Raw genomic sequence first — 27,644 nt, 5'->3', positions numbered from 1 at the left:
ACAGAGGTATACAAAATTATGAGAGGTATAGATAGGGTAAATTCAAGGCTGGGTGAGACTAGAACTAGAGGTCATAGGTTAAGGAAGAAAGTTGGTATTGAAGCAAAACCTTAGGGGGAACTGGTGAGTGTGTGGAATGAGCTGGAAGTGGAAGTGATAGATGGGGGTTCAGTTTCAACATTTAAGAGAGACTTGGATAGGTACATGATTGGGAGGGGTGTGGTCCAGGTGCAGATCGATGGCACAAGGCAGATTAATAGTTCAGGTTGGACGAGATGGGTGAAAGGGTTTGCTTCTGTGGTGCTCTATGACTCTATAGCTCTAAGTGTTTTCTGCACTCTTTCTGATTTAATAACAACCTTTCTAGAGAAGGCTATGTCTAGATTTACTGTCTGTATGTGGGGTGGGTGGAGGAGATCATCCATTTCACTACTATTCCCATCTGAGACTCTATGAATAGAGCGATTGTGCTGCTTTTAAAAATGCTGTATTTGTTTCCGTTTTCATGCATAGCTGTTTAGAAATTTGCCCTAGTTTTATCAGGAGAAATATCAAATGTACTTCTTTTCTTTAAGCATTAGAATGTTCCTTGCATTAACAAACCAATATGGTGTATTTAAAGGATCGTTATAGGAATTATTGACAGTTCCACAACCCCTGTGAAGATGCTTAACTATGTTAAATACACCGTATCGGGTTGTTAAAGCAATGAGAAGCTGTATATATCTATAAAGGATTAATAATCAAATAAAAACTCTCACCTAATCAATTGGTAAATTAGTCTATTATTGTCACGTGTACAGTGAGAAGCTTGTCTTGCAGACGGTTCATACAGATCAGATCATTATACGGTGCATTGAGGTAGGACAAGTTAAAACAATAACAGAATGCAGAATAAAGTGTTACAGTTACAGAGCAAGGACAGTGCAGGCAGACAATAAGGTGCAAGGTCATATGAGATAGAGTTCTGAGGAGTAAGTTTCTTTACACAGAGAGTAGCGGATATCTGGATCGTCGGGACCGTAATAGTGTTACTCTAACCACCGCATTATTGTGCTGCCACAAAATGTGCAAAGATATCTGGTCAAGAATGGTGAATACACAGCTAAAGGATTGACATAAAGTTGACCTCATCCACCCAGGCCGCATGCTCTTCATGTACCATGCAAATACATCAGGGCCATTTGAGACAGGGACATAGATGATGGAAAAACGGAGAACTATGTGGGAGGGAAGGGTTAGATTGATCTCGGAGTAATTTAAAAGGTTGGCACAATGTTATGAGCGAAAGAGCCTGTACTGTACTGTAGTCACAGGAAAGCAGAATCCATCATCAGGGACATCCAACATTCAGTACATGCTCTCTTCTCACTGCTGCCTTCAGGTAGGAGGTACAGGAGCCTCAGGACTCACACCACCGGGCTCAGGAACAGTTTAACCCCTCAATCATCAGGCTTATGAACCAAAGGGGGTAACTTCACTCAACTTCCCTTGTCTCATCACTGAACTGTTCCCATAACCTATGGACTCACTTTCAAGGACTCTTCATCTCATGCTCTTGATATTTATTGCTTATTTATTATTTATTTCTTTTTGTATTTGTGCAGTTTGTTGCCTTTTGCACACTGATTAAATGCCCAGGTTGGTGTGGTCGTCCACTGATTCAATTATATTTATTATTCTGTAGATTTATTGAATATGTCCACAAGAGTGTGAATCTCAGTGTTGTATATGGTGACATATATGTGCTGTGATAATAAATTTACTTTGAACTTGATGACAGACATTACTGTTCCTACCTGATATAGTCTTCGTATAAATTAGAAACACGAGAGATTCTGCAGATGCTGGAAATTCAGAGCAATACACACAAAATGCTTGAGGAACTCAGCAGGTCAGGCAGCATCTGTGGAAATGAATAAACAGTCGACATGTTGGGCCCTTCTTCAGGGCTGGAAAGGAAGGGGGAAGATGCCAGAATAAAGAGGGCGAGAGGGGAAAGAGGACAGGCTAGAAGGTGATAGGTGAAGCCAGGTAGGTAGGAAAGGTAAAGGGCTGGAGAGGAGGGAATCTGATAAGAGAGGGGAGAGGTCGAGAGGAAAAAGGGAAGGAGGAGGGGACCATGGGGGAGGTGATAGGCAGGTGAGAAGAGGTAAGAGGCCAGAATGGGGATTAGAAGAAGAAGAGAGGGGGAAGGATTTTTTTTAATGGGAGGAGAATTCAATGTTCATTTGTCGGGTTAGAGGCTACCCAGATGGAATATAAGATGTTGCTTCTCCACGCTGAGGGAGGCCTCATCTCGGTACATGAGGAGGCCATGGACCGACATGTCAGAACAGGAATGCGAATGGGAATTAAAATATTTAGCCACTGGGAAGGTCCGCCTTTGGTGGATAGTGCTCGACAATGCAGTCGCCCAATTTATGACGGGTCTCACCAGTGTAGAGAAGGCCATATTGGGAGCACTGGACACAACAGACAGCCCCAGCAGGATCGCTGGTGAACTGTTGCCTCACCTGGAAGGACTGCTCGGGCAGGTGAGGGAGGAGGTGAATGGGCAGGTATAGTACTTATGCCACCCGCAGGGATAAGTGCCAGGAGGGAGATTACCAACAAATTGGTTCATTATTGCCAGCTGTTCTAATGTACAATGATTTCTTTTCATGCCATCCACACAGAGAATCTCATCACATCGTACATTGCCGTCGTACAAGGGAAAACAATAACAGAATGCAGAATAAAGTCTAACAGTTACAGAGAAAGTGCAGTGCAGTCAGGCAGTAGGGTGCAAGGTCATAGTGAGCTAAATTGCAAGGACAAAATAAAGTCTATCTTATCATACTGGGGAGCAATTCAGTGATCTTATGACAACAGGGTAGAAGCTGATTTTCCATAAGTTACAGGAGATTGGAACCAGCTCGGCAGGCACTGTGGTTGGCATGGATTCACTGTGTCCATACTGTGAGTGAGGGAAGGAGGGCTCGACCATGGGTGTTGCATCCCAGCTGTCCAGACACGCTGGCCTGGGCAGTACGATATGGAGAGCAAGCTGTCGCCCATGTAGCAAGCTCCCCCTCTCCACGCATCTGATGAACCCAAAGGTATGGTACAGGCTGATACAGTTTGGCACCAGCAGCATTGCAGAAGTTGCCAGCCAGTGTTGAACTCAACGTAGGATTGTCATAGGAACTCCATCTCCAGATTTCTCCCTCAGGGTTTACTCCCAAAGCCTTTCCCAGTGAGAAGGTATAGCTGCAAGGTTTGGGATCAGAGTTTTCCTTCTCCTGGATGCAGGTAGTGGGTAGTGGCTCCATATGTCACTACTACAGGGCGTGACAACCCTCCCTTACACGAGTCCCGGGCTCAGCTGGCTCCGGCTGACTGTACTCAGTATGGGCCCCTATCCAGGGTTATGGATCCCACTGCCTTGTGGGTATCTTCGGGAGAAGAGAAGGCTGAGGAGTAAACCCCACACAAATCCGGAGCGGAGCCCCTAACGCGGTTGGAGGAGGTATCACGTCACCTCCCGGCAGCTCCTGCAGCCAAGCTGATGCCAAATGTACTGCTTCGCATTCCCTTGGACAACATCTGCAAGGCCGAGAGGGGGATCTTGATGTCTGGGCAGCCCAGGATCTCCATATTCATCGCCCAGGTCTGCGCCCCGGAACAGTCGCATCCATTATCAACTTAGACAGACGGAGCCATGATGAGATGAGCTGCCAACCACTGCTGATGCGCCCCATCTGCCTGACGTGACTGGTTTTAAGGCATCAGTGACCTGACTTTGCTCCTTCTCTTGCCAGTGGGAACAGTTCCACCAGGCTTAGTAGCTAAGCCACGTATGAAGGCCAGGAGCTGGAGCTGATTGTCAGAGGTATTTTGAGACACGCACCATTGGGAGCATTTAATAGGTACTGGGAGCTTGCCTCCACTACCACCCATGGCTGTAACAACCTTCAGGAACCGGTCTGCAGCAGTCCATACTATATGGCTGTATAATGCAAGTGTAGTTCAAGTTTAAGGTTATTGTCATCTGACTGTGTATATGTACAACCAAACGAAACAACATTCCTCCAGACCACACTGCACACACGAAACAGATATCACACACAGAGCAGAAAACAGAGTATTACCATACATAAGTTAATAAAATATATTTCAAAATGCATGTATTGTGCAGCACAGGCAAACGGTAAACAGCACGCTATCTGAGTGATGAGATCTCGATGGTGACAGGGTATTCATTAATCTCACAGCCTGAGGGAAGAAGATGTTACCCAGTTTAGCAATCCTAGTCCTGATGCTCCTGTACCTTCCTAACTCTCTGACTGTCTAAAAGGCAAAAGGTCTACTCAGAACTTATATCTTCTACACATGTAAGTGTGCCTCAGTTCCAAATTTTGCAAATCCTCACTCTGATCCTGGGTGCTTTGGCTGCCTTCCTCAGCCCAAGACGTGCGGGTTGGTGTGTTAACTGTAAGTTGCCCCTCGTGCCTGGATGCAGGATAGAATCCCAGCAACACATATTCTCTACTAGATCAGTCCTCCCTCTGTGATTTTATGCACGTCCATAAAAATCACTGTCTGATGTGGAGGGGCCACTGCACAGGATCACAAAAATCTGCACAAAGCTGTAAACTCAGCCAGCCCCATCCTGGGCACCAGCCTCCCCAGCATCAAGGACAACTTCAAAAGGCAATGTTTCAAAAAGCTGGCATCCGACTTTAAGGACCCCATCACCCAGGACATGCTACCATCAGGGAGGAGGTACAGGAGCCTGAAGACACTCACTCAACACTCAGGAACAGCTTCTTCCCCTCTGCCATCAGATTTCTGAATGGACATTGAACCTGTGAACACTACCTCACTATTTCACCCCTCCTTCTCTTTTACTTACTATAATTTAGTTGTTATTATTATGTATTGCAAAGTACTGCTGCTGCAAAACAACACATTTCACGACATATGCCAGTGACATTAAATCTGATTCTGAGTCACCCCTCGGTCTCCTGCACGCTTCTAGATCCCCCACCCCTCCACCCACCTCCCACTCACCGTGTCTGCAATAACCTTTGATCTTTTAAACGCTTCATCCTTGGTGCTTAACACTTTCAGTCTCAGAATAACTTTTTCCAGGGCAGAATGACTTATGTGAGGGGGCATAATTTTAAGATAATTGGGAGGAAAGTATAGGGGATTTGCCAGTAGTAGTTTTACACAAAGAATGATAGATGTGTGGAACGTGCTGCCAGGGGTGATGGTAGAGACAGATGTAATGCTCAGCTATATTGGCTGATATTTATCTCGGGGAAACCCTGTCCGCTGCCCACCTTGACTCCCGGTTACGTTGGTTGCTGTACAAATGCCACTTGATTCAGCTTCAAACATCAATCATCAGCCAGCACACAATGTACATTTTACCAATTACACTTTATAGATATTACTAAGTCTATGAGATTAATATAAGTTCAATACAAAAAAGGAATGGAAAAGGCGCCAGACTTATCAAAGTTCAATTTCTTCGTGCACAAGTTGGAGCTCGGGGGCCTCTTCGGGACCACCCTGACCCCGTCGACTCGCGGCTCGGGACCACGTGGAGTGATCAACCTGAGCTTTCCCCGCACGTCCGTCGTCCTCACGGTCTCTCGTCCGACTCCCCGCTAAAAGCCCATCGTTCCCAGTCATATGAGACACCCTATCACCCCCAGAAAGAATAACATGGACACCCATTGGCTCATTTACTCTGTTATCTGTTATAACCCAAGCAAAGTGCTAGCTAGAGACTCTCTCAGCACTTAACATAACAAAGAAGCCATTTCAATTAACATACGCACATACGCAGTAACAAAAAAAAGAAACCCCTTACACAGATATATTAGAGACGTTTTAGAAGCATTTAAGATCAGAGTAAATTTATTATCAGTGTCACCATTTACAACTCTAAGATTCATTTTCTTGTGGGCATTCACAGTAAATCATAGAAACACAATAGAATCAATTAAATACACAAAGAATGACCAAGTAACCAATGGTCAACAAAAATACTCTTTACTAAACTCGTAAATTGGCACATGGATGGTAGGAATTTGGAAGGCTATGTGGGAGGGAAGGGTCAGATTGATCTTAGCGTAGTTTAAAAGGTTGACACAACATCACTGGCGGGATGTTCTGTACTGTGCTGTAATATTCAGCCATTCCTTATAACTTACATTCTCAAGTCCTGGCAGTATCCTTGCAAATTTTCTTTGCATTCTTTCAAACTTATGCTCTATGTCGGCCTTAGAGTTGTAAGTCATGGAAAGAATCAGGTGTTTTAACGCGGAATGGTGGTGCGTGGAACACGATGCTGGGGTGGCAGTAGAGGCAGATATATTTAAGAGGAAGGGAAGCATTAGATAGATCGACAGGTAGTTTTCAGTACATCACAGACTGTACTGTTCAGTGTTTTATAAACCAGAGCACCGGGATAAAACACACGCAGTCAGAGGGAGAGTGTTTAGATTCTGCACGTAGGCAGCTCCCAAGTTCGGGACTGAACCAGTGGTACTGGGGCCTGAGAAACAGCAGCTCTACTAACTGCCACACATCTTGTGGAGCTGTGCAATTAATCTGTTAATGTATAATTTGTGCTCTTGTAAGCTCTGGCTCAACGTTTAGCATACACATGCAAGGTCACAACATAATCTTTTTTTTCTCAAAACATTTCCCAATGTCAAACACTAGAATCGTCGGCATGACGGGTTGCATTCCGGTTAAGAATGATTTTCGGATGTTGTCTAGATGGTGAATGAGAGAAAAGACGCCTTTTAATTAACTCAATGATTACACTAACATCCCTTTGTTTTGTCCCATCCTTGAATTAAATTCAAGCAATCAATGATTCAGGAACAGCTTCTTCCCCACTGCCATCAGATTTCTGAATGGATAATGAACTCATGAACACTACCTTACTAGTGTTTTTCCTCTCTTCTCACACTAATTTAGTTTTTATATATTTATTAATATGGAGGTTGGTTGTAGGGGATTCGTAGCCCATTCTTTAGTTAGAGCCTTCAGCATTTTGGGCATCGAGGGAGATAGAGGAAGAGGAGAGCCATCCGCAGTACCACCGATGCGGCAGAGAGGGCCTGAAGATGGCTGTGGCTCAAAAGAGGGGAGCCATGGAGTCATAAGTAGCCATCTGGACACAAGCTGGGGTGTGATCAGCCCCGGCTGGGTCACCTGCAGGAGGTTGTATGATGTTGAAAGACCCGAAACATCCGATGATTCCAGGAACATCACTGAAGATGTGGCCAGAAGCATCAATAGATGTATGTACACAGCAATATAAGTTAGGGTATTTTTATATATTGCACTGTACTGCTGCCAAAAAACAACAAATCACATGAGATATGCTTACTAATGCAAATATCTGATCAGCCAATCACATTCAAAGTTCAAACTTCCAACTTAAAGGTAAATTTATTATCAAAGTACATATATGTCAACATATATCTCTTGCAGGCATACTCAATAAATCCAGGTACCATAACAGGATTGATGAAAGACATCGCCAAAAGGGCAGACAACCTGGGTGCAAAAGACAACAAACTGTGCAAATACAAATAGAAATAAATAATAATAATAATAATAAATAAATAAGCAATAAGATGAAGGGTCCTTGAAGGTGAGTCCATTGGTAGTGGAAACGGTTCAGTGATGGGGTACATGAAACTGAGTGAAATTATCCCCTCTGGCTCAAGGGCCTGATGCTTGAGGGGTGATGACTGTTCCTGAATGTGGTGGTGTGAGTCCTGAGGCTTCTGTACCTCCTTCTTGATGGCAGCACTGAGAGGAAAACATGGCCTGTGTGGTGGGGGTCCCTGATGATGGATGCCATTTTCAGCAACTGCACCCTGTGCAGATGTTCTCTCTGGTAGGGAGGGCTTTACCCATGAAGGACTGGACCGTATCCATTACTTGTACGATTTTCTGTTCAAAGCCTTTAGTGTTTCCATACCAGGCTGTGATGCAGCCAGTCAATATACTCTCCGCCACACACGTATAAATTTTTGTCAAAGTTTTAGATGTCATGCTGAATCTTCACAAACTCCTAAAGAAGTAGAGGTGCTGCCGTGCTTTCTTCGTAATGGCATGTACAAGCTGGGCGCGGTATACAACCTCAGATATGATAACACCGAGGAGTTTAAAGTTGTTCACCCTCTCCATCTCCGTTTCCCTGATGAGGACTGGCTCATGGATCTCAGGATTCCTCCTGCTAAAGTCAGCTCTTTTGTCTTGCTGGCATTGAGTAAGAAATTATTGTTGTGGCTCCTCTCAGCCAGAGTTTCAATCTCCCTCCTATATGCCGGTCCGTCACCACCTTTGATTTGGCCAGTGATGGTGGTCTCATCAGCAGACTTGAATATGGCATTGGAGCTGTGCTTAACCTCACAGTCATTAGTGTAAAATGAGTAGAGCAGGGGGCTGAGCTCACAGCCCTGTGGTGCATCTGTGCTGATGAAGATTGTGGAGAAGATGTTGTTGCCAATTCAAACTTAATGGATTCTGCAGGTGAGGAAATCGAGGATCCAATTGCACAAGGGGGTATTGAGGCCAAGATCTTGGAGCTTATTGATTTGTTTTGAAGGGACAATGGTATTGAATGCTGAGCTATAAGTTGATCAAGAGCATTCTAAGGTGTGCATCTTTGCTGTCCGGTTGTTTCAGGGCAGAGAGAAGAGCCAATGAAATAGCATCTTCTGTGGATCTGGTAGGCAAATTGGAGCAGATCCAAGTCACTTCACAGGCAGAATTTAAAATATTTCATCACCAACATCTCCAAACATGTCATCACCCTGGATGTAAGTGCTCCTGGACAATAGTCCAGGTTACCACGTTCTTCTTCATGTGGCAGCAAATTAATGCATAAAAGCACACAGACATGGTGAAGAGGTTCAGTTGTTGTTCAGCCCAAACATCAGAATGGGGAAGAAATGTGGCCTTGACTAGTGACAGGCAAGGCGGTTTGAGTTTCTCAGAAACTGCTGATCTCCTGGGATTTTCACGCACAACAGTCTTTACAGAGAATGATGCAAAAAAAAATCAGTGAGCAGCAGCTCTGTGGGCAAAAATGCCTTGTTATTGAGAGAGGTCAGCGGCCAGACTGGTTCAAGCTGACAGGAAGTTGACAGTAACTTAAATAACCACACGTTACGACAGTGATGTGCCGAAGAGCATTTCCGAATACAGAGCACGTAAAACCTCGAATGGGTTTCCTCCAGGTGCTCGGGTTTTCTCTCATGTCGACAGATGTATGGGCTGCATGGATGTAATTGGGCAGTGCAGGCCTACTGGGCCAGAAAGGCATTTATCATGCTGCATCTCTAAAGAAATAAATAGTAAATAAGACATGTTAAAGCTGGAAATTTGACTTCCCATTCCCATTCTAACCTGTCTGTCCATGGCCTCCTCTGCTGCCACAATGGGGCCAAACTCAGGATGAAGAAGCAACACCTCATATTCCGCCTGGGTAGAGTCCAACCTGACAGCGTGAACACTGATTTCTCCAACTCCTGGGAATTTTTCCACTCCCTTTTCTCTGTTTTTTCTGTTCCCCATTCCAGTTCCCCTCTCAACCTTCTCTTCTCCTCATCTGCACATCACCTCCCTCTGGTTTTCCCCTTTCTTCCTGTTCTCCGACGGTTCACTCTCCTCTCCCATCCGATTCCTTCTTCTTTGACCCCTTACCTTTTCCACTTATCAGCTCCCAGCTTCTCACATTTCTCCCTTGCTCCCCAACCACCAACACTCGCTCTGACTTGGCTTCGCCGAACACCTGCCAACTTGTGCTCCTCTCCCTCTGCCTGTCCACTCAGTCTATGCCTCTTATCATCATCTACACTTATGTAGGTACGTGTGACAATAATAAACCAATTCCAATATTCAAAGACTCCACCACCCCAGAACGTTCATTCTTCCACCCTCCCACAGGGCTGAAGGTATCGAAGACTGAAAGCACTTACCACCAGGATCATGGATCTTATCCCTCTTTTACAAGTCTATTGAAGACCGTAAGACAGAGGAGCAGAATTAGGCCACTTGGTCCACTGAGTCTGCTCCACCATTCCACCATGGCTGATTTACTTTCTTTCTCAACCCCGTTCTCCAGCCTTCTCCCTCTAACCTTTGACATCCTGATTAATCAAGAATCTATCAACCTCCACCTTAAATATACCCAAAGATTTGGCCTGCATAACGATATGTAGTAATGAATACCACAGAGTCTGATAAGATCTGTTTCCTATTCCTGTTCCAGCATGTTGGTCCATGACCTCCTCTTGTGCAATGATGAGGCCACCCTCAGAACGGAGGTGCAACACCTTATATTCTGTCTGGGTAGCCTCCAAACTGATGGCATGAATATCAATTTGTCCTTCTGGTAAAAAAAATTATCTCCCCCTCATTTCTTCTTCTATTCCTTACTCTGGCCTCTTACCTCTTTTCACCGGCCTATAACTTCCCCTTGTGTCCCCTTCTCCTTCCCTTTCTCCGATGGCTCACTCTCCTCTCCTATCAGATTCCTTCCTAGACCGCCCTTAACGTCTTTTTCAACCCTTTGCCTTTCCTACTTTCCTTTCCTTCACTGATCACCTTCTAGCTTGTCTTCCTTCCCCCGCCCTCCTCCCTTTTTTATTCTGGCACCTTCCCCCCCCCACCCCCTTTTCAGGACCGAAGAAGGATCTCGACCAGAAACGTAAACTGTTTATTCATTTCCATACTTGCTGCCTGACCTGCTGAGTTCCACCAGCATTTTGTATATATTGCTCTGGATTTCCAGCATCTGCAGAATTTCTTACTGTTCCTTTAGGAACAGTAATGTCTGTCATCAAGTTCAAAGTTCAAGAGTTGAAAGTAAATTTATTATCACAGCACATATATGTCACCATATACAATACTGAGATTCACATTCTTAGATTAGATTATGAGAACACTCAGTCCTCTTTTATTTTTGTCATTTAGAAATGCATACATGCATTAAGAAATGATACAATGTTTCTCCGGAGTGATATCACAGAAAACAGGACAAACCAAAGACTAACACTGACAGAAACACATAATTATAACATATAGTTACAGCAGTGCAAAGCAATACCATAATTTGATGAAGAACAAACCATGGGCACAGTAAAAAAAAGTCTCAAAGTCCCCGAGTCGATGGACTCCCGAGTCCCCGATAGCAGGCGGCAAAAGGGAGAAACTCCCTGCCATAAACCTCCAGGCATCGTTAACTTGCCAATGTCTTGAAAGCAGCCGACCACAGCCGACACTGAGTCCATCTGTCCGAAAACTCCGAACTTCCGACCAGCCTCTCCGATACAGCCTCCTGAGCGCCTTCGACCTCGCCCCGGCCGCTGAAACACACAAAGCCGAGGATTTTGGGACTTTCTGCTCCGGAAATTCCGGTTACCACACAGTAGCAGCGGCAGCAAAGCGGGCATTTCAGAAGTTTCTCCAGACGTTCCTCCGTACTCTCACGTCTGTCTCCATCAAATCAGAATTGTGCACGGTCCCCTACTTGACAGAAAACAGATATTCATCACCGGAGAGGCCACGCGCACTGCCGTCGCCCCGCCATCTTCTCCTCCTCCATTCTTGCAGGCATACTCAATAAATCTATAGAATAATAACCATAATAGAAAGAATGAAAGACTGCACCAACTAGGTCGCTCAACCAGTGTGCCAAAGACAACAGACTGTGCAAATACAAAAAGAAAGAAATAATGAATAAATAAGCAATAAATATCGAGCACATGAGATGTAGAGTTCTTGAAAGCGAGTCCATAGGTTGTGGGAACATTTCAATGATGGGGCAAGTGAAGTTGAGTGACGTTATCCCCTTTGGTTCAAGAGCCTGAGAGTTGAGGGGTAATCTGAATTCCTGGATCTGGTGGTGTGAGGAGGCTCCTGTACCTTCTTCCTGATGACAGCACCGCGTAGAGAGAGCACGTGCTGGGTGGTGGACGTCCCCAGTGACGGATGCTGCTTTCCTGTGACAGTACAGTACAGACCCTTCGGCTCACAGTGTTTTTTAAATTATATCAATCTAACCTGCGTGTTGCTTGGCATTTCCATCATTTACACACTTTCTCTTGTTAATAATAAACCAATACCAACTCCAATAATCAAACACCCCGCCCAGCCTGTACGTTCTCTCTTCACCACCACCCCCCCAATCAACAGAAGATACAAAAGCCTGAAAGCCTGTACCACCAGGCTCAAGGACAGCTTCTATCCCGTTGTTACAATACTATTGAATGGTCCCTAGGATAATAATATTTACACCTAATTCACGATCTACTCCATTATGATCTTGAACTTACTATGTACCTGCACAGCACTTTCTCTGTAACTGCTACCCTTCATTCTGCACTCTGTTATTGCTTCATCTTGTTCTACCTCGATGCACTGTGTAACGATCTGATCTGAATGAGCAAGACAAGTATTCACCGTATGCAAGACAAGTTTTCACTGTATCTCAGTACCAGTGACGATAATAAACCAAGTGCAGTTTCACATTGTTGAAAAATGAATGACTAACATGCTTAAGTTCAAGTCTGATTGCCGTTCAACCAAACAGAAACATAGCCAAACGAAACCTCAGGAGCCTAGGTGCATAACGCATTCCCAACAGTACACGGTACGTATGGTTATGGTTACAGACACCTCACCCTGCAAAAACTCATTTCAGGGAGGTAGCACCATCAATTTGTGGGAGACTTCCTGGAGAGGTGGGATGTCTGCAATAGAGTAGCTCCTTAGCAGCTGGCCAGCTAGTTTAAATAACGTTAGCTATGCTAATGAACGAATGACACCTGTTAAACTCACCTCAACATGTCTTTTACAGTCTTAACCCACCATGGGCAATAGAAAAGTCACTGTTGCAAACAGTGCAGCGAGCAACACTGTCATTATTTTTGACCCCAATGAGGCAGGGGTACACTTTAGGGTAGTCTGGGATGATGTACGTTTTATATTTTTTTTGGAACACACTGCCATGGCGCACTCTCACTCTCTCTCGTCGTCGCTCGCACGCCCTCAAGTGCTCTCGCTTGCTTTCTCTCTCGCTCACTCTCTCTCGCTTTCTCCCTCGCTCTCTCTCTCGCGTGCGCTCTCTCTCGTAGTCGCTCTCACGCTCTCTCTTGTTTTTCTCTCACTCGCCCTCAAAAAAAATTGATTTCCGTGATATTGCATATAATTTGCGGGCATCAGGGAGCCACTATTAATATGCGGAGACTCCCGGAAGTTCCGGGAGAGGTGGGATGTCTGTGATTGTAGAAATCCTACAATCACAAAAGAATAGCCAAAATCCCTGAACGAGTATTAAATTGTTTTATAATATCTTGCAGCTGGTCAAGACGGCAGACCTGGACCCGAAGAAGAATTACATCTTTGGGTTTCATCCGCACGGTGTTCTGGTGGCGGGGGCCTTTGCTAACTTCTGCACGGAGATGACTGGTTTCCAGACCATCTACCCTGGGCTGAAGCCCCACATGCTGATGCTGCCCATTTGGTTCAGAGTCCCGTTCTTCAGGGACTACATCATGACTGGCGGTGAGTGGACACAGGGCACGTGCGGGGACAGCCCGTGGTCACACAACAGCACAGATATAGAACACAGGAAGCTGAGTGGGAAACACTGGACTGATGTTGGAGTAGTTTAAAGGGCTGGCAGGACACTGTAGGCCAAAGGTCCCGGACTGTTCTATGGTAATATATTTATTTACAGTGTTTAGATATAGAGTGTGGAACAGCCCTTCTGACCCACAGCACACCTCCCTAGCCTAATCACAGGACAACTTTATTAGAACAGAAACATGGAAAACCTACAGCACAATACATAGTTGTGCTGAACATGTCCCTACCTTAGAAATTACTAGGCTTACCTATAACCCTTGATTTTACTAAGCTCCACGTACCTATCTAAAAGTCTTTTAAAAGACTCTATCGTATCTGCCTCCACCACCGTTGCCGGCAGCCCATTCCACGCACTCACCACTCTCTGAGTAAAAAACTTACCCCTGACATCTCCTCTGTGCCTACTCCCCAGCATCTTAAACCTGTGTCCTCTTGTGTTAACCATTTCAGCCCTGGGAAAAAGCCTCTGACTATCCACACAATCAATGCCTCTCATCATCTTATACACATCTATCAGGTCACCTCTCATCGTCCGTCGCTCCAAGGAGAAAAAGCCAAGTTCCCTCAACTTATTCTCATAAGGCATGCTCCCCAATCCAGGCAATATCCTTGTAAATCTCCTCTGCACCCTTTCTATGGCTTCCACATCCTTCCTGTAGTGAGGCGACCAGAACTGAGCACAGTACTCCAAGTGAGGTCTGACCAGGGTCCTATATAGCTGGAATCTTACCTCTCGGCTCCTAAATTCAATCCCACGATTCATGAAGGCCAATACACCGTACGCCTTCTTGACCATTAACCTACATCCTTGGACTTTGGGAGTTAACTGGAGCACCCAAAAGAAACCATGTACTCTTGGAAAGGAATGCACAAACTCCTTACAAAGGATGCCAGTATTGAACCCCAAACTCCGGTAGCTCGAGCTGTAATACTGTCACACTAACCACTACACAAGCGTGGTCTATGTCACGACCAAGAGAAAATCTGCAGATGCTGGAAATCCAAACTAGCAACACTTTCTTGATGGCCTGAACATCGATCTCTCCAATTTCTGGTCATTGTCCCCCACCTCTTTTGCACCATTTCCCATCTCCTTTCCCCTCTCTCAACTTACCCTTGGCTGCCCATCGCCTCCCTCTGGTGCTCCTCCCCCTTTTTCTTTCTTTATTTGTCTTCTGTCCTCTCCTATTAGACTCCCCCTTATTCAGCCCTGTATCTCTTTCACCAATCAACTTCCCAGCTTATGAGTTCACCCCTCCCTCCCTCCCAGTTTTGCCTATCACCTTCTGTTTCTTCCTCCCCTCTCCCCATCTTCTAACTCCAACTCCTCGTCTTTTTTCTCCAGTCCTGCTGAAAGGTCTTGACCCAAAACGTCGACAGTACTCTTTCCATAGATGCTGCCTGGCCTGCTGAGATCCTCCCACATTTTGTGTGTGTGTTACTGTGTTCTATGTTCAATGTTCTAAAACCATCCTAGGTTCCCTCTTGAAGCTGGTATCAAATAAAATATGAGGCCAGAAGTCCTTTGATAGAATTGTACAAGATGATAAGAAGTGCCTTTTTCTCAGGGTGGAGATGCTAATACTTGGGAGGATAAATTTAGGGTCATTGGAAGAAAGGACAGGGGCCAAATCAGAGGTAAGTTTTTTTTCACACAGAGGGTAGTGAGTGCATGGAACTCACTACCAGGGGTGGTGGTAGAGGCAGATACATTCACGACTTTTAAGATAGCCACATAGATGATTGAAAAATGGAGGATTATGTAGGAGGGAAGGGTTAAATTGATCTTGTACAAATTTAAAAGGTCAGCACAATGTTGTGGGCCGAAGGGCCTATACTGTAATGTCACGGGAAAGCAGCATCCATCATCATGTCCTCTTCTCGCTGCTGCTGTTAGGAAGAAGGTACGGGAGCCTCAGGACTCACACCTCCAGATTCAGGAACAATTACTACCCCTCAACCATCAGGCTCTTGAACCAAAGGGGATAACTTCACTTGCCCGTTCATTTAAATGTTCCCATAATTAATAGACTCACTTTCAAGGACTCTTCATCTCTTGTGCTCAATATTTATTGCTTACTTAATCATTATTTTTTGGTGTTTTTCCTCTCTTTTTGCATTCGGACAGTTTTTACACTAGTGAAATGCTCAAGCTGGTGTGGTCTTTCACTGATTCTGTTATGGCTGTAAATCTTTCTTTCTTTTTCAATATTTTTATTAATTTCTTACATAAAAGAATACAGCATACAGTAGGATATATAATAAATATCGATTACAATATATTGAAATCACAAAGTGTAATTACCTCATATCCATATAAAATTAAAATGGTTGTAATTCTATAGATTTACGTACTAAGTATGTCCACAAGAAAATGAATCTCGGGGTGCCATATATGTACTTTGATAATAAGTTTACATTAAACTTTGAACTTCAAAGTTTAACAGTTCAAAGTACATTTTTTATCAAAGTATGTATACTTTATACAAACTTGACAGCCATGAAACAAAGAAGCCTAATAGGCCCCATTAAAAACAAAAGAAGACCGTCAAACACCCAATGAGCAGAGAGGGAAAAATAAAATGAATCGGGCATACAATAAAGCAAGCAAACAGCATTCCGAGCTGATGTTCACGACACCAGGCATCACAGCAGAAGTCCGCAGAAGCAGGTTCAGAAAGCCTCAGTCCAGCAGAGAGTTGAACCGGCCCATCCTTCAGCTCCAACCCTGACACCCTGACCATTCCAATCCAGCCCGGTGCTTAATCACAGGACGAATGCTGTTAGGGATAGTGTGAGCATAAATAATGATTTACAGTCATCCAGTGCAAAAGGAGCCCCTTCGGCCCAACTCAGCTATGTTGACTAAGGTGTCCATCTAGTGCCATTTTCCCATGTTTGCCCCATAATCTCTATACCTTTCCTATCCATGTAGTTCTCTTTTCAATGTTCCAATCATACTCATCTCTATCACTTCATAAGACCATAAGGTACAGGAGCAGAGTTAGGCTGTTGGGCCCATCGAGTCTGCTCTGCCATTTCATCATGGCTGATCCATTTCCCTTCTCAGCCCCAATCTCCTGCCTTCTCTCCGTATCCCTTCAACCTCTGCCTTAAATATACCCATTGACTTGGCCTCCAACAAATTCCACAGATTCACCACTCTCTTGATAAAGAAATTCCTCCTCCTCTAAAAGGACACTCCCCTATTCTGAGTCTGTGTCCTCTGGTCCTAGACCCCCAGTTATAGGAAACATCTTCTCCACATCCATTCTATTGAGGCCTCTCAACATCCAATAGGTATTAATGAAATCCCCACTTATTCTTCTGAATATCAGTTAGTACAGGCCCAGAGCCATCAAACGCTCCCTACGTGACAAGCCTTTCAATCCCGGATAATTTTTACGAACCTCCTTTGAACCCCTCTCCAATGTCAGCACATCCTTTCTTAGTTAAGGGGCCCAAAGCTGCTCACAATACTCCAAGTGGCAGTCCATTCCATTCACATACCAGCCTCCGTGTGGAAAAAGTTTGCTTCTCAGGTCCCGTGTAACGCTGTCCCCTCTCGCCATACATAAAACATTAGAATAGTACAGCACAGCATAGGTCCTTTGGCCCATGACGTTGTGCCGAGCTTTAACTTACTCTGAGAGCAATCTAACCCTTCCCTCCCACATAGCCCTCCATTTTACTATCAATTTTTAAAATTTTTATTTATTTTTATGTGCAATAGGCCCCTCCACCCTTCGAGCTGCACTGCCCACCAGCCCACTGATTTAACTCTAGCCTAGTCACGGGACAATTTACAAGGACCACTAACTGGCATGTCTTCGGTCTGTGGGAGGAAATCTTCATCTATGAGCCTATCTGAGGGTCTCTTAAATGTCTGTCATGTATCTGCCTCTTCCACCAATCCTGGCAGTGCATTCCATATACCTAACACTCTCGATGCAATAAAAACTTACCCTCTTGTTTTAGACCTCCCTCTCTTGGGATAAAGACCGATACAATGCACCTTACCATGTCCCTCATGATTTTACAAACGCAAGGTCATCCCTCAGTCTTTGTCATTTCAGGAAATATCTCCCCCACCCACCCCCACTATTCCCAATCTCAGCTTATAACTCAAACTTCCAGTTCTAGTAACATCCTCGAGAATTTTTACCGGACTCTTTTCAGCTTACTGACGTCCTTCTGTACCCAGGTGGTCAGAACTACACACACGACTCCAGGTGTGGTCTCACCTCCATCTCAGGTGTTCCTGTTCTTCCTTCCTCTTCACTGCCATGGGAATCTTCATGTGGGAATTTTTTTTTTATGTGTTCCAGGTTTGGTGCCATCTGATAAGGAGAGTGCCAAGTATTTACTGAGGAGAAAGGAGGGTGGTAATGTGGCGGTCATAGCCATTGGAGGTGCCCCAGAAGCGTTAGATGCCAGGCCAGGTGCATTCACACTTCAGCTAAAGGAGAGGAAGGGCTTTATCAAACTTGCTCTGCAGTTTGGGTAAGGAATCTTGAACCTCATTGGTGTTTGGTGTGTTAACTATTTCTTACAAATGGCTGAACTTTAAATGTCTAGAAATCAAGAGGTGGTCCCTTACATTGCACTGTGCCTGGAATAAGTGGGATGCCCTACCCAACTATACTCTGAAATATGCGGGTTGTCTACCCAAAGGTTTTCTGGAATGAGTGGGATGCCTACCCAACTGTTCCCTGGAAGGACAGGGTTTTCTACCCAACTGTTCTCTGGACTGGGTGGGATGTCTACCCAACTGTTCCATGGAACATGTGAGTTGTTTACCCAACTGGTACTGTAATGGGTGGGCTGTTTACTGAACTGTTCTCTGGAACGGGTGGGATGCCTGCCCAACTCTTCCCTGGAATGTGAGAGTGGTTCACTAATCTCCTTCGGAAATATATGCAAGGGATCCTACCCACAATGTTCACTGAGACACTGATCCCAGTACGCTCTGGGACCATGTCCTCAGTACACTCTCGGATCCGAGTCTCAATCCCACACTGGGATCCCACATCTATCAAATCTTCTGTCAAACTGCATGCAGGATACACAGTCCCACTGTTGAAGGAATGATTTAATCTCCTCATCATCCCTAACTTTTCCAATCATGTTGTCAATTACTTTTGGAGTGATAAAGGGAGGGGAGGAGAAGATGGCGGCGTGATGCAGCGCGCGCGGCCGCTCCGAAATGATATCATATTTGTAAGTAGGGGCCGTGCACAATCCTGATTTGATGGAGACAGACATGAGAAGCACGGAGGAACATCTGGAGAAACTTCTGAAATGCCTTCTTCGCTGCCGTTACTACTGTGCGATCGGGAATCTCCAGAGGGGAAGGTCCCAAATCCTCGGCTTTGCCTATTGCCTGTTGCCGGGGCCGGGGTTGAAGCGCTCAGCAGAGATGGTGCTCGGTGCTCGGTGTCGGAGGGCTGGTCAGAGGCTCGAAGTTTTCTGACGGACTCAAGAGTCGGCTGTGGTTGGGTGCTTCCAGGGTGCTGCATCGGCAAGTTTGCGGTGCTGGAGGTTCATGGCAGGGAGAGTTTTCTTCCTTCTACCGTCTGCGTGAGATGATGGGACTTTCGAGAGGCTTTGAGACTTTTTTTTTCCGTGCCCATGGTCTGTTCTTTATCAAATTATGGTATTGCTTTGCACTGTTGTAACTATATGTTATAATTATGTGGTTTTTGTCAGTTTTTTTTAAGTTTTGGTTTGTCTTGTGTTTCTGTGATATCATTCTGGAGGAACATTGTATCATTTCTTAATGCATGCAATTCTAAATGACAATAAAAGAGGACTGCGTGTCCTCATAATCTAATCTAATCTCATCTAATAACACTGACCCCGCTCTGCCTTTTAACACCAGGGCCCCTCTTGTTCCTGTGTTCTCATTCGGGGAGAATGAAGTGTTTAACCAGGTGAAGAACCCCAAGGGATCGTTCCTAAGGAGAGTCCAGGACCGACTGCAGAAGCTGATGGGGATATCACTCCCTCTTTTTCATGCCCGAGGTGTTTTCCAGTACAGTTTTGGACTCATCCCGTATCGGAAACCCATCCACACTGTAGGTAAGTAACGTGGGCTCCATCGGGAGCATTTCCCAGACTAATTTTTTATCAAGAAATGGTTGCAGCCCAACTCAACCCAACCCAGTCTGAAACGTGCCCAACGCAAGCCCAGCCCAAATGGCAGCACAGTAGTATAGTGGTTAGTGCCGCGCTTTACAGCACCAGCGATCAGCGATAGGGGTTCCATTTTCCGCCACTGTCTGTAAGGAGTTTGCGGGTCTTCCCTGTGATCATGTGGCTTTCCTCCACATGCTCTGGTTTCCTCCCACATTCCAAAGACGTACAGTTTAGGGTTACCAAGTTGTGGGCATACTATGTTGGCGCCAGAAACGAGGCAAAACTTGCAGGCTGCTTATTGGCCGTTGACGCAACTGATGCATTTCACTGTAAGTTTCCATAAGACCATAAGACAGGAGCAGAATTAAACCATTTGGCCCATCAATTCTGTTCCACCATTCCATCATGGATGATTTATTATTCCTCTCAACACAATTGTTCTACCTTCTGCCCTAACCTTTGACACTCTTACTAATCAAGAACTTATCAACCTCCACTTTAAATATAAAGTGATTTATATGATGACTTGGTCTCCATAGCCAACTGTGGCAATGAATTCCACGGATTCACCATCCTTGGCTGAAGGAATCCCTCCTCATCTCTGTTCTGAAGGAGGGAGGGAGGGGAGGGGAGGGAACGTCGACTCAGACCATGACAGGCCTGCGTCGGGCATTTTCATGCCTTACAAGGCACAGATTGGAAGTCTGTGTGGGGCGCCACTCCTCACACAGACACTAGAGCAATGTGTGGTTAAGTCTCTGCCGCATCTGCTCTCAGGATGAGGATTTTCATTCTAGGACGAGGGAGATGTCTTCCTTTTTTAAAGAAAGGGGCTTCCCTTCCTCCACTATCAACTCTGCTCTTAAACGCATCTCCCCCATTTCACGTACATCTGCTCTCACTCCATCCTCTTGCCACCCCACTAGGAATAGGATTCCCCTGGTCCTCACCTACCACCCCACCAGCCTCCGGTCCAACATATTATTCTCCATAACTTCCGCCACCTCCAACGGGATCCCACCACTAAGCACATCTTTCCCTCCCCCCCCTCTCTCTGCATTCCGCAGGGATCGCTCCCTACGCAACTCCCTTGTCCATTCGTCCCCCCCATCCCTCCCCACTGATCTCCCTCCTGGCACTTATCCGTGTAAGCGGAACAAGTGCTACACATGCCCTTACACTTCCTCCCTTACCACCATTCAGGGCCCCAAACAGTCCTTCCAGGTGAGGCAACACTTCACCTGTGAGTCGACTGGGGTGATGTACTGCGTCCGCTGTTCCCGATGTGGCCTTTTATATATTGGCGAGACCCAACGCAGACTGGGAGACCGCTTTGCTGAACATCTACGCTCTGTCCGCCAGAGAAAGCAGGATCTCCCAGTGGCCACACATTTTAATTCCACATCCCATTCCCATTCTGATATGTCCATCCACGGCCTCCTCTACTGTAAAGATGAAGCCACACTCAGTTTGGAGGAACAACACCTTATATTCCGTCTGAGTAGCCTCCAACCTGATGGCATGAACATCGATTTCTCTAACTTCCGCTAAGGCCCCACCTCCCCCTCGTATCCCATCTGTTACTCATTTTTATGCACACATTCTTTCTCTCACTCTCCTTTTTCTCCCTCTGTCCCTCTGAATATACCTCTTGCCCATCCTCTGGGTCCCCCCCACCTTGTCTTTCTTCCCAGACCTCCTGTCCCATGATCCTCTCGTATCTCCTTTTGCCAATCACCTGTCCAGCTCTTGGCTCCATCCCTCCCCCTCCTGTCTTCTCCTATCATTTTGGATCTCCCCCTCGCCCTCCCACTTTCAAATCCCTTACTCACTCTTCCTTCAGTTAGTCCTGACGAAGGGTCTCGGCCTGAAACGTCAACTGCACCTCTTCCTACAGATGCTGCCTGGCCTGCTGCGTTCACCAGCAACTTTGATGTGTGGTTAAGTGCCTTGTTCAAGGACACAAACACACTGCCACAGCTGAGGCTCGAAATAACGACCTTCAGATCACTAGAAGAAGGCCTTAACCATTTGGCCATGTGCCCAACACTGTTCTGAAGGGACGTCATTCTATTCTGAGACTTTGCCCTCTGGTCCTAGACTCCCCCACTGTAGGAAATGTACTCTCCATACTGTATCTAAGTCTTTCAATATCTAAGTCTTTCAATATTTGATAGGTTTCAAAGAGATCCCATCCCCACCTCTCGTTCTTCTAAACTCCAGCAAGCTATTATGTGATAACCCTTACATTCTCAGAATCATTTTTGTGACCCTCCTCTGGAACCTCTCCAAGGTCAGCACATCCGTTTTTTAAAGAGACCCAAAACTGATCACAAATCTATAAATGTAGTCTTATAAGCCTCAGCTTCAATGTATTTATCTATTTACGTAGTGATATGGCAGGTGGGGCTCGTCAGCCTTGGAAGCAGCCCGCCTGTGAGAAGGAAAACTCTGATTTTAAACCTCAGCTGCCTTGCAGCCGTACCCAGCCATGGGAAAGGGTCGGGAGTAAACCCCGAGGAAGAAATCAGGAGCCGGGGCCCCTAAGGCAATTTTATGTTGTTTACAACTTCACTCGGGCAACCTCTGCAACGACACTGGTGCCAAGCTGTATCGGCGCTTGCTCTTCCCTTGGACTACGTCAGTGACGTTGTGAGGGGGAGCCCACTGTATGGGCAACAGCCAGTTCTTCAAATCTTCCCTCCCAGGCTCGCGCCCTGGAGAGGGCACAGAGGTGCAAACCCATGATGCCCTGGGGTCGACGGCTGCCTACTATGGCATGAAACTGGCCCAATGAGTCACATGGCCCAGCAATCCATCTACCTAATCCTCCCCTAATTGGAGACCAATTTTACAAAGACCAATTAACCTATGAAGTGGTACGTCTTTGGACTGTGGGAGGAAACCAAACCACTTCAGAGGAATCCCACGTGGGAAAGACATACAAACTACTTACAGACAGCGTTGGAACTGAACTCCAAACTCCAATACCCCAAGCTGTAATAGTGTTGCGCTAACCTCTACACAACTGTTGCACTCCATAATAAAGCTAATCTTTAAATCTTTAACTTCACAATTGCACATTTAAACATTTCCTCACCTGGGAATTCTCAGTGGATCGCGGGGCAAGGTTGGGATTTTGGTCGTGGAATGGGTTGAGGGATTGGACTGGGAGATCAGCTAAGTGATCAGATCTCGTGCCCAGTGCTCACAGGAACCTTGCACCACGGGCTGCTAACTCAATGAAAGCAGTGGTACAAGGTTCTTGATAAAGAAAACCGTGGTGACCAGAGGGGCCATTTTATTTACACAGGGACTTATTCTGCTCTGAAGGGTAGCCAGGTAGAGGGTGGCCCAACAGGCCTGTACAGTGCTATAGTTTCTATGTAAAGGAGCTGTAGAACTAAACGCAATAGCGGTGGTCGGAAGGGAAATGGGAGTGCTCGCGATCATAGAACATAGAACACCACAGCACAGAGCAGTCCCCTCAGATCACGATGTTATGCCAACCTTTTAATCTACTCTGTCAATTTATCCCTTCCCTCCCACACAGCCCTCCATTTTTCTATCATCCATGTGCCTATCTAAGAGTCTATTAAATGTCCCTAATGTCTCTGCCTCCACCATCACGGTTGGCAGCGCATTCGAGGCACTCACCACTCTCTGCATGAGATACCTACCTCTGACATCCCCCCTATACTTTCCTCCGACTACCTTTAAGTTATGCCCCCTGGTATAAGCCATAAATTGGGGAGTAGGGAGGGGGGTAAAAGCAGGTGGGACAAGATGGCTAGTTGGGTATCTTCAGTGAAAATATAGAAGCAGACAGCGGCGTAAATGGCTTAGTCAGAGTCATAGAGCATGACAGCACAGAGGCAGGCTCTTCAGCCCATGTAGTCCATGCTGAACTATTATTCTGCCTAGTCCGCACCAGGCCTGCACACCCCTCCCATTCATACACCTATCCAAACTTATCTTACATGTTGAAATCGAGCCCAATCCATCTCTTCTGCTGGCAGCTCACTCCACACTCACACCAGTCTCTGAATGAAGAAGTTCCCCCTCAGGTTCCTCTTAAATGAAATACAATGTTGGAAAGTGTGTGGTTATGCACTTTGGCAGAAGAAATAAACGGGCAGACTATTATTTAAATGGGGAAAGAATTCAAAGTTCTGAGATGCAACGGGACTTGGGAGTCCTCGTACAGGATACCCTTAAAGTTAACCTCCAGGTTGAGTCGGTAGTGAAGAAGGCGAATGCAATGTTGGCATTCATTTCTAGAGGAATAGAGTATAGGAGCAGGGATGTGATGTTGAGGCTCTATAAGGCACTGGTGAGACCTCACTTGGAGTACTGTGGGCAGTTTTGGTCTCCTTATTTAAGAAAGGATGTGCTGATGTTGGAGAGGGTACAGAGAAGATTCACTAGAATGATTCCGGGAATGAGAGGGTTAACATATGAAGAACGTTTGTCCGCTCTTGGACTGTATTCCTTGGAGTTTAGAAGAATGAGGGGAGACCTCATAGAAACATTTTGAGTGTTGAAAGGCATGGACAGAGTGGATGTGGCAAAGTTGTTTCCCATGATGGGGGAAGTCTAGTACGAGAGGACATGACTTAAGGATTGAAGGGCGCCCATTCAGAACAGAGATGCAAAGAAATTTTTTTAGTCAGAGGGTGGTGAATCTATGGAACTTGTTGCCACGGGCAGCAGTGGAGGCCAAGTCATTGAGTGTAGTTAAGACAGAGATTGATAGGTATCTGAGTAGCCAGGGCATCAAAGGTTATGGTGAGAAGGTGGGCGAGTGGGACTAAATGGGAGAATGGATCAGCTCATGATAAAATGGCGGAGCAGACTCGATGGGCCGAATGGCCGACTTCTGCTCCTTTGTCTTATGGTCTTATGGTCTATATAATTCACATTTCACCTTTAACCCATGACCTCCGGTTCTAGTCTTAGCCAAGCTCAGTGGGAAAAGCCTGCTTGCGTTTGCCCTGTTGTTACTTCCTCTTGTGCTCACCGCTGCAGCAGCGCCAGGACCATCTTTAGTAAAGCCTTCTGTCACGGCTCCGAGGCTCAGGGATGCTTGTGTTTTGAAACCTGTCTGTGTTTTGTTCCAGTTGGCAGACCGATAGAGGTGGAGAAAAGGGAAAGTCCAACGCAAAAGGACATTGATGTATTACATCAGAAATACATCGAGGAACTCTCCAAACTCTTCGAGGAGCATAAAACACAGTACGGGGTGTCTAAGGACAAACATTTAATGTTCACCTAAGTCTTTTCAATATGCTCTTCTCTTGCTTCTCTCTTTATATCCTCTTCTCTTCCCTCAGCTTGTCTTCCTCACTTGCCTTCTTTATCTCTTTCTCTCACCCTCTCTACCCCTTCCTCTTGCTTTCTTCCATCTTCTCACTCTGTCTTGCTCTCTCCCACTTTCCCTCAACACTCCATCTCTCTTTTCCTCTCTTGCATTTCCTCCCTCCCTCTCTCGTCCCTCTTTCTCTCTCTCTTTCACACACAGACATAAACTCACACACAAACACATATACTAACACATCGCAGATGCACACACATGCCACACACATGCAGATGTACATACCTGCCAGACACACACACACTCGTATCATTATCATAGCTGACAATTCAAATCCGTTTTGGACTTTCAACCAATTGGATGGTTGACATTAACATCCATCTAAAGGGAAAAAGATGTCCAAGTTACCATCATACTGATCCAGACTGACGCCAAGATGAAACAGCGGAGGCCAGACAGAAATCGGACCATCCCTTCCCCACCCCCTCACAGAAAGAGGCTGCAACAAAACGCTGCGCATGTTAATTATGTCCGTGCTGGGCCAGGCACACTGTACACAGGGACTCAGACACGGCAGCCTAGTGTGATTCCTGACTGAGCCAAGGTATCAAGAGCACCGTGTGTGGGCTGGATCCCTGGATCAGGTGAATTCTGTGGTTGCACTGACTTTTTGTGAACGGAAGCTTTGGCCACTGTGGCGATCTGACATAGTGGAGTGATCTACAGATTGCAGCCAGGACTCAGGTGTTGGAGCTTGGATTCTATCTTCTGGCCGCCTTGATGTTCTACAGGGTGCCACAGAAACGCAGCGGTTAGTGCAACGCAATTACAGTTTGGGCTGTCGGAATTTGGATTTCAGTCCAGCGCCGACTGTAAGGAGTTTCTATGTTCTCCTCGTGAGCAGAGTCCAAAGACCTACTGGCTAGTAGGTTAATTGATCATTGCAACTTGTCCTGTGACAAGGCAAGGGTTAAATAGGTGGGTTGCTGAGCAGCACCGCTCGTTGGGCCAGAAGGACCTGATCCACTCTGTATCTCTAAATAAATAAAGACAACCAACTGACCGGCAGCCAAGGGTCTAGATGCAAAGTGTTCCCGGTCTCTCACCTCCTCCCCGGAGCCCACCACTGGAGCAGGATATCGCACACGTAATAGGCATCTGACCTCTGCCTTTCAGTGTGCCAGCGTTGAATCCAAGGACAGGCTGACTTGGTTCAACGCAAAGACCAGACCTCAAGTAAGAAGGGTGGAAGCCGGGAACACTCAGGTCAGGTAGCATTTGTGGAAAGAGAACCAAGAGTTATCATCTCGGGTTGAAGACCCTTCATCAGAATTAGGAGGGAAAGCATGAAAACTAGGAAATGAGAGTGAAAAGTGAGTTGAAGTTCATGTTTAATTGTCATTCAACCATGGCCTCTGTGAATACAGGTAAACGAAATAGAGTTCCTCCAGGCCAAGGTGAAGAACATAATACCAACAGCACACAGCACATATGGTATGATACCAGACAACTTGCAGTCAGAAAAAAATGGTGTAGCCCAAGTCCCTGAGTGTCATGGCCTGTAGATCGATGGTGCATGTGATGTTGTCCTGGAGCCAGGTTTCAGTAAGAATGAGAATGCAACAGTTCCCCATCACATGCTGGGTGGGTCAGCCGCAGGGAGCGAACACTGGAGAGCAGCACCGACTGGAGGGATCAGCCCCAACCTAGCGCAGACTTAAGCTCTCTCCCACACCGCATCCGGTATCTCCTCCACTGGGCAGCAGCAACAGGCGACCTTGCGGCATGGGGGCCTGGTTTGCGCAACAACTGAGGCCGTGCAGCTCCCCCACCAATGAAGTTGACTCACAGTATTTTACATTACCCGTGTTCTCTCTCTGCAACTGTCCTTACCTCCTCACGTCCTGGCTGTCATAGACAACAGTCCATGATCTCGCTCCGTGGGAGAGTCCAGGATCCAAGAGAATAGCCTCAGAAATTTGCCTCCTGAATAAAGGAGTGTCCGATTAGAACAGCGATGAGGAGGAATTTCTTCAGCCAGAGGGAGGTGAATCTGTGGAATTCGTTGCCACAGACGGCTGTGGAGGCCAAGTTATTGGTATATTTAAAGCAGAGGTTGATAGCCTCTTGATTAGAAAGGGTGTCAAAAATCACGGGGAGAAGGCAGGAGAATGGGGATGAGAGGGATAGTAAATCAGCCATGATGAAATGATGGAGCAGACTCGATGGGCTGAATGGCTTAATTCTGCTCCTATATCTTATGGTGTCATGGAAACATGCAGTGAAATGCATGTTTGTGTCAATTATCACTCCAATTAAACCTCTTATAAGATTGTTAGGTTCTTTCTTTTTCTTTTCAAATCTTTTTATTGTTATATTATACAAAAGAAATAACACGAGTACATTGAAGTAACAACACTTACAATGTCTCAAAAAAGACATTATCTTAAAGATTGAAAAAAAAATTGTGAAAACAAAAAAAAACCTACTAAGCAGAAAAAGTGGGGGAAAATGC

At 45.8% G+C, this 27,644-nt stretch overlaps 1 protein-coding gene across 1 annotated transcript in view; it reads left to right on the top strand.

The window, feature by feature from the left end:
- LOC140200653 (2-acylglycerol O-acyltransferase 2-A-like) overlaps positions 1–25,148 on the top strand; it is a 61,708-nt gene extending 36,560 nt beyond the window's left edge. The window contains exons 3-6 of the mRNA XM_072264222.1: positions 13,389–13,593; positions 18,006–18,180; positions 19,559–19,758; positions 24,936–25,148. Of these exons, the coding sequence (XP_072120323.1) occupies positions 13,389–13,593; positions 18,006–18,180; positions 19,559–19,758; positions 24,936–25,090 (735 nt within the window). The 3' untranslated portion in view covers positions 25,091–25,148. The remainder of the gene's footprint in view (positions 1–13,388; positions 13,594–18,005; positions 18,181–19,558; positions 19,759–24,935) is intronic.
- Positions 25,149–27,644: the final 2,496 nt, after the last annotated feature.

The sequence above is a fragment of the Mobula birostris genome, chromosome 7, assembly GCF_030028105.1.
Source record: "Mobula birostris isolate sMobBir1 chromosome 7, sMobBir1.hap1, whole genome shotgun sequence".
In the NCBI taxonomy this organism is placed as follows: domain Eukaryota; kingdom Metazoa; phylum Chordata; class Chondrichthyes; order Myliobatiformes; family Myliobatidae; genus Mobula; species Mobula birostris.
The sequence above is the reverse complement of the archived record's forward strand: the minus strand, read 5'-3'. Positions and strand labels throughout refer to the sequence as shown.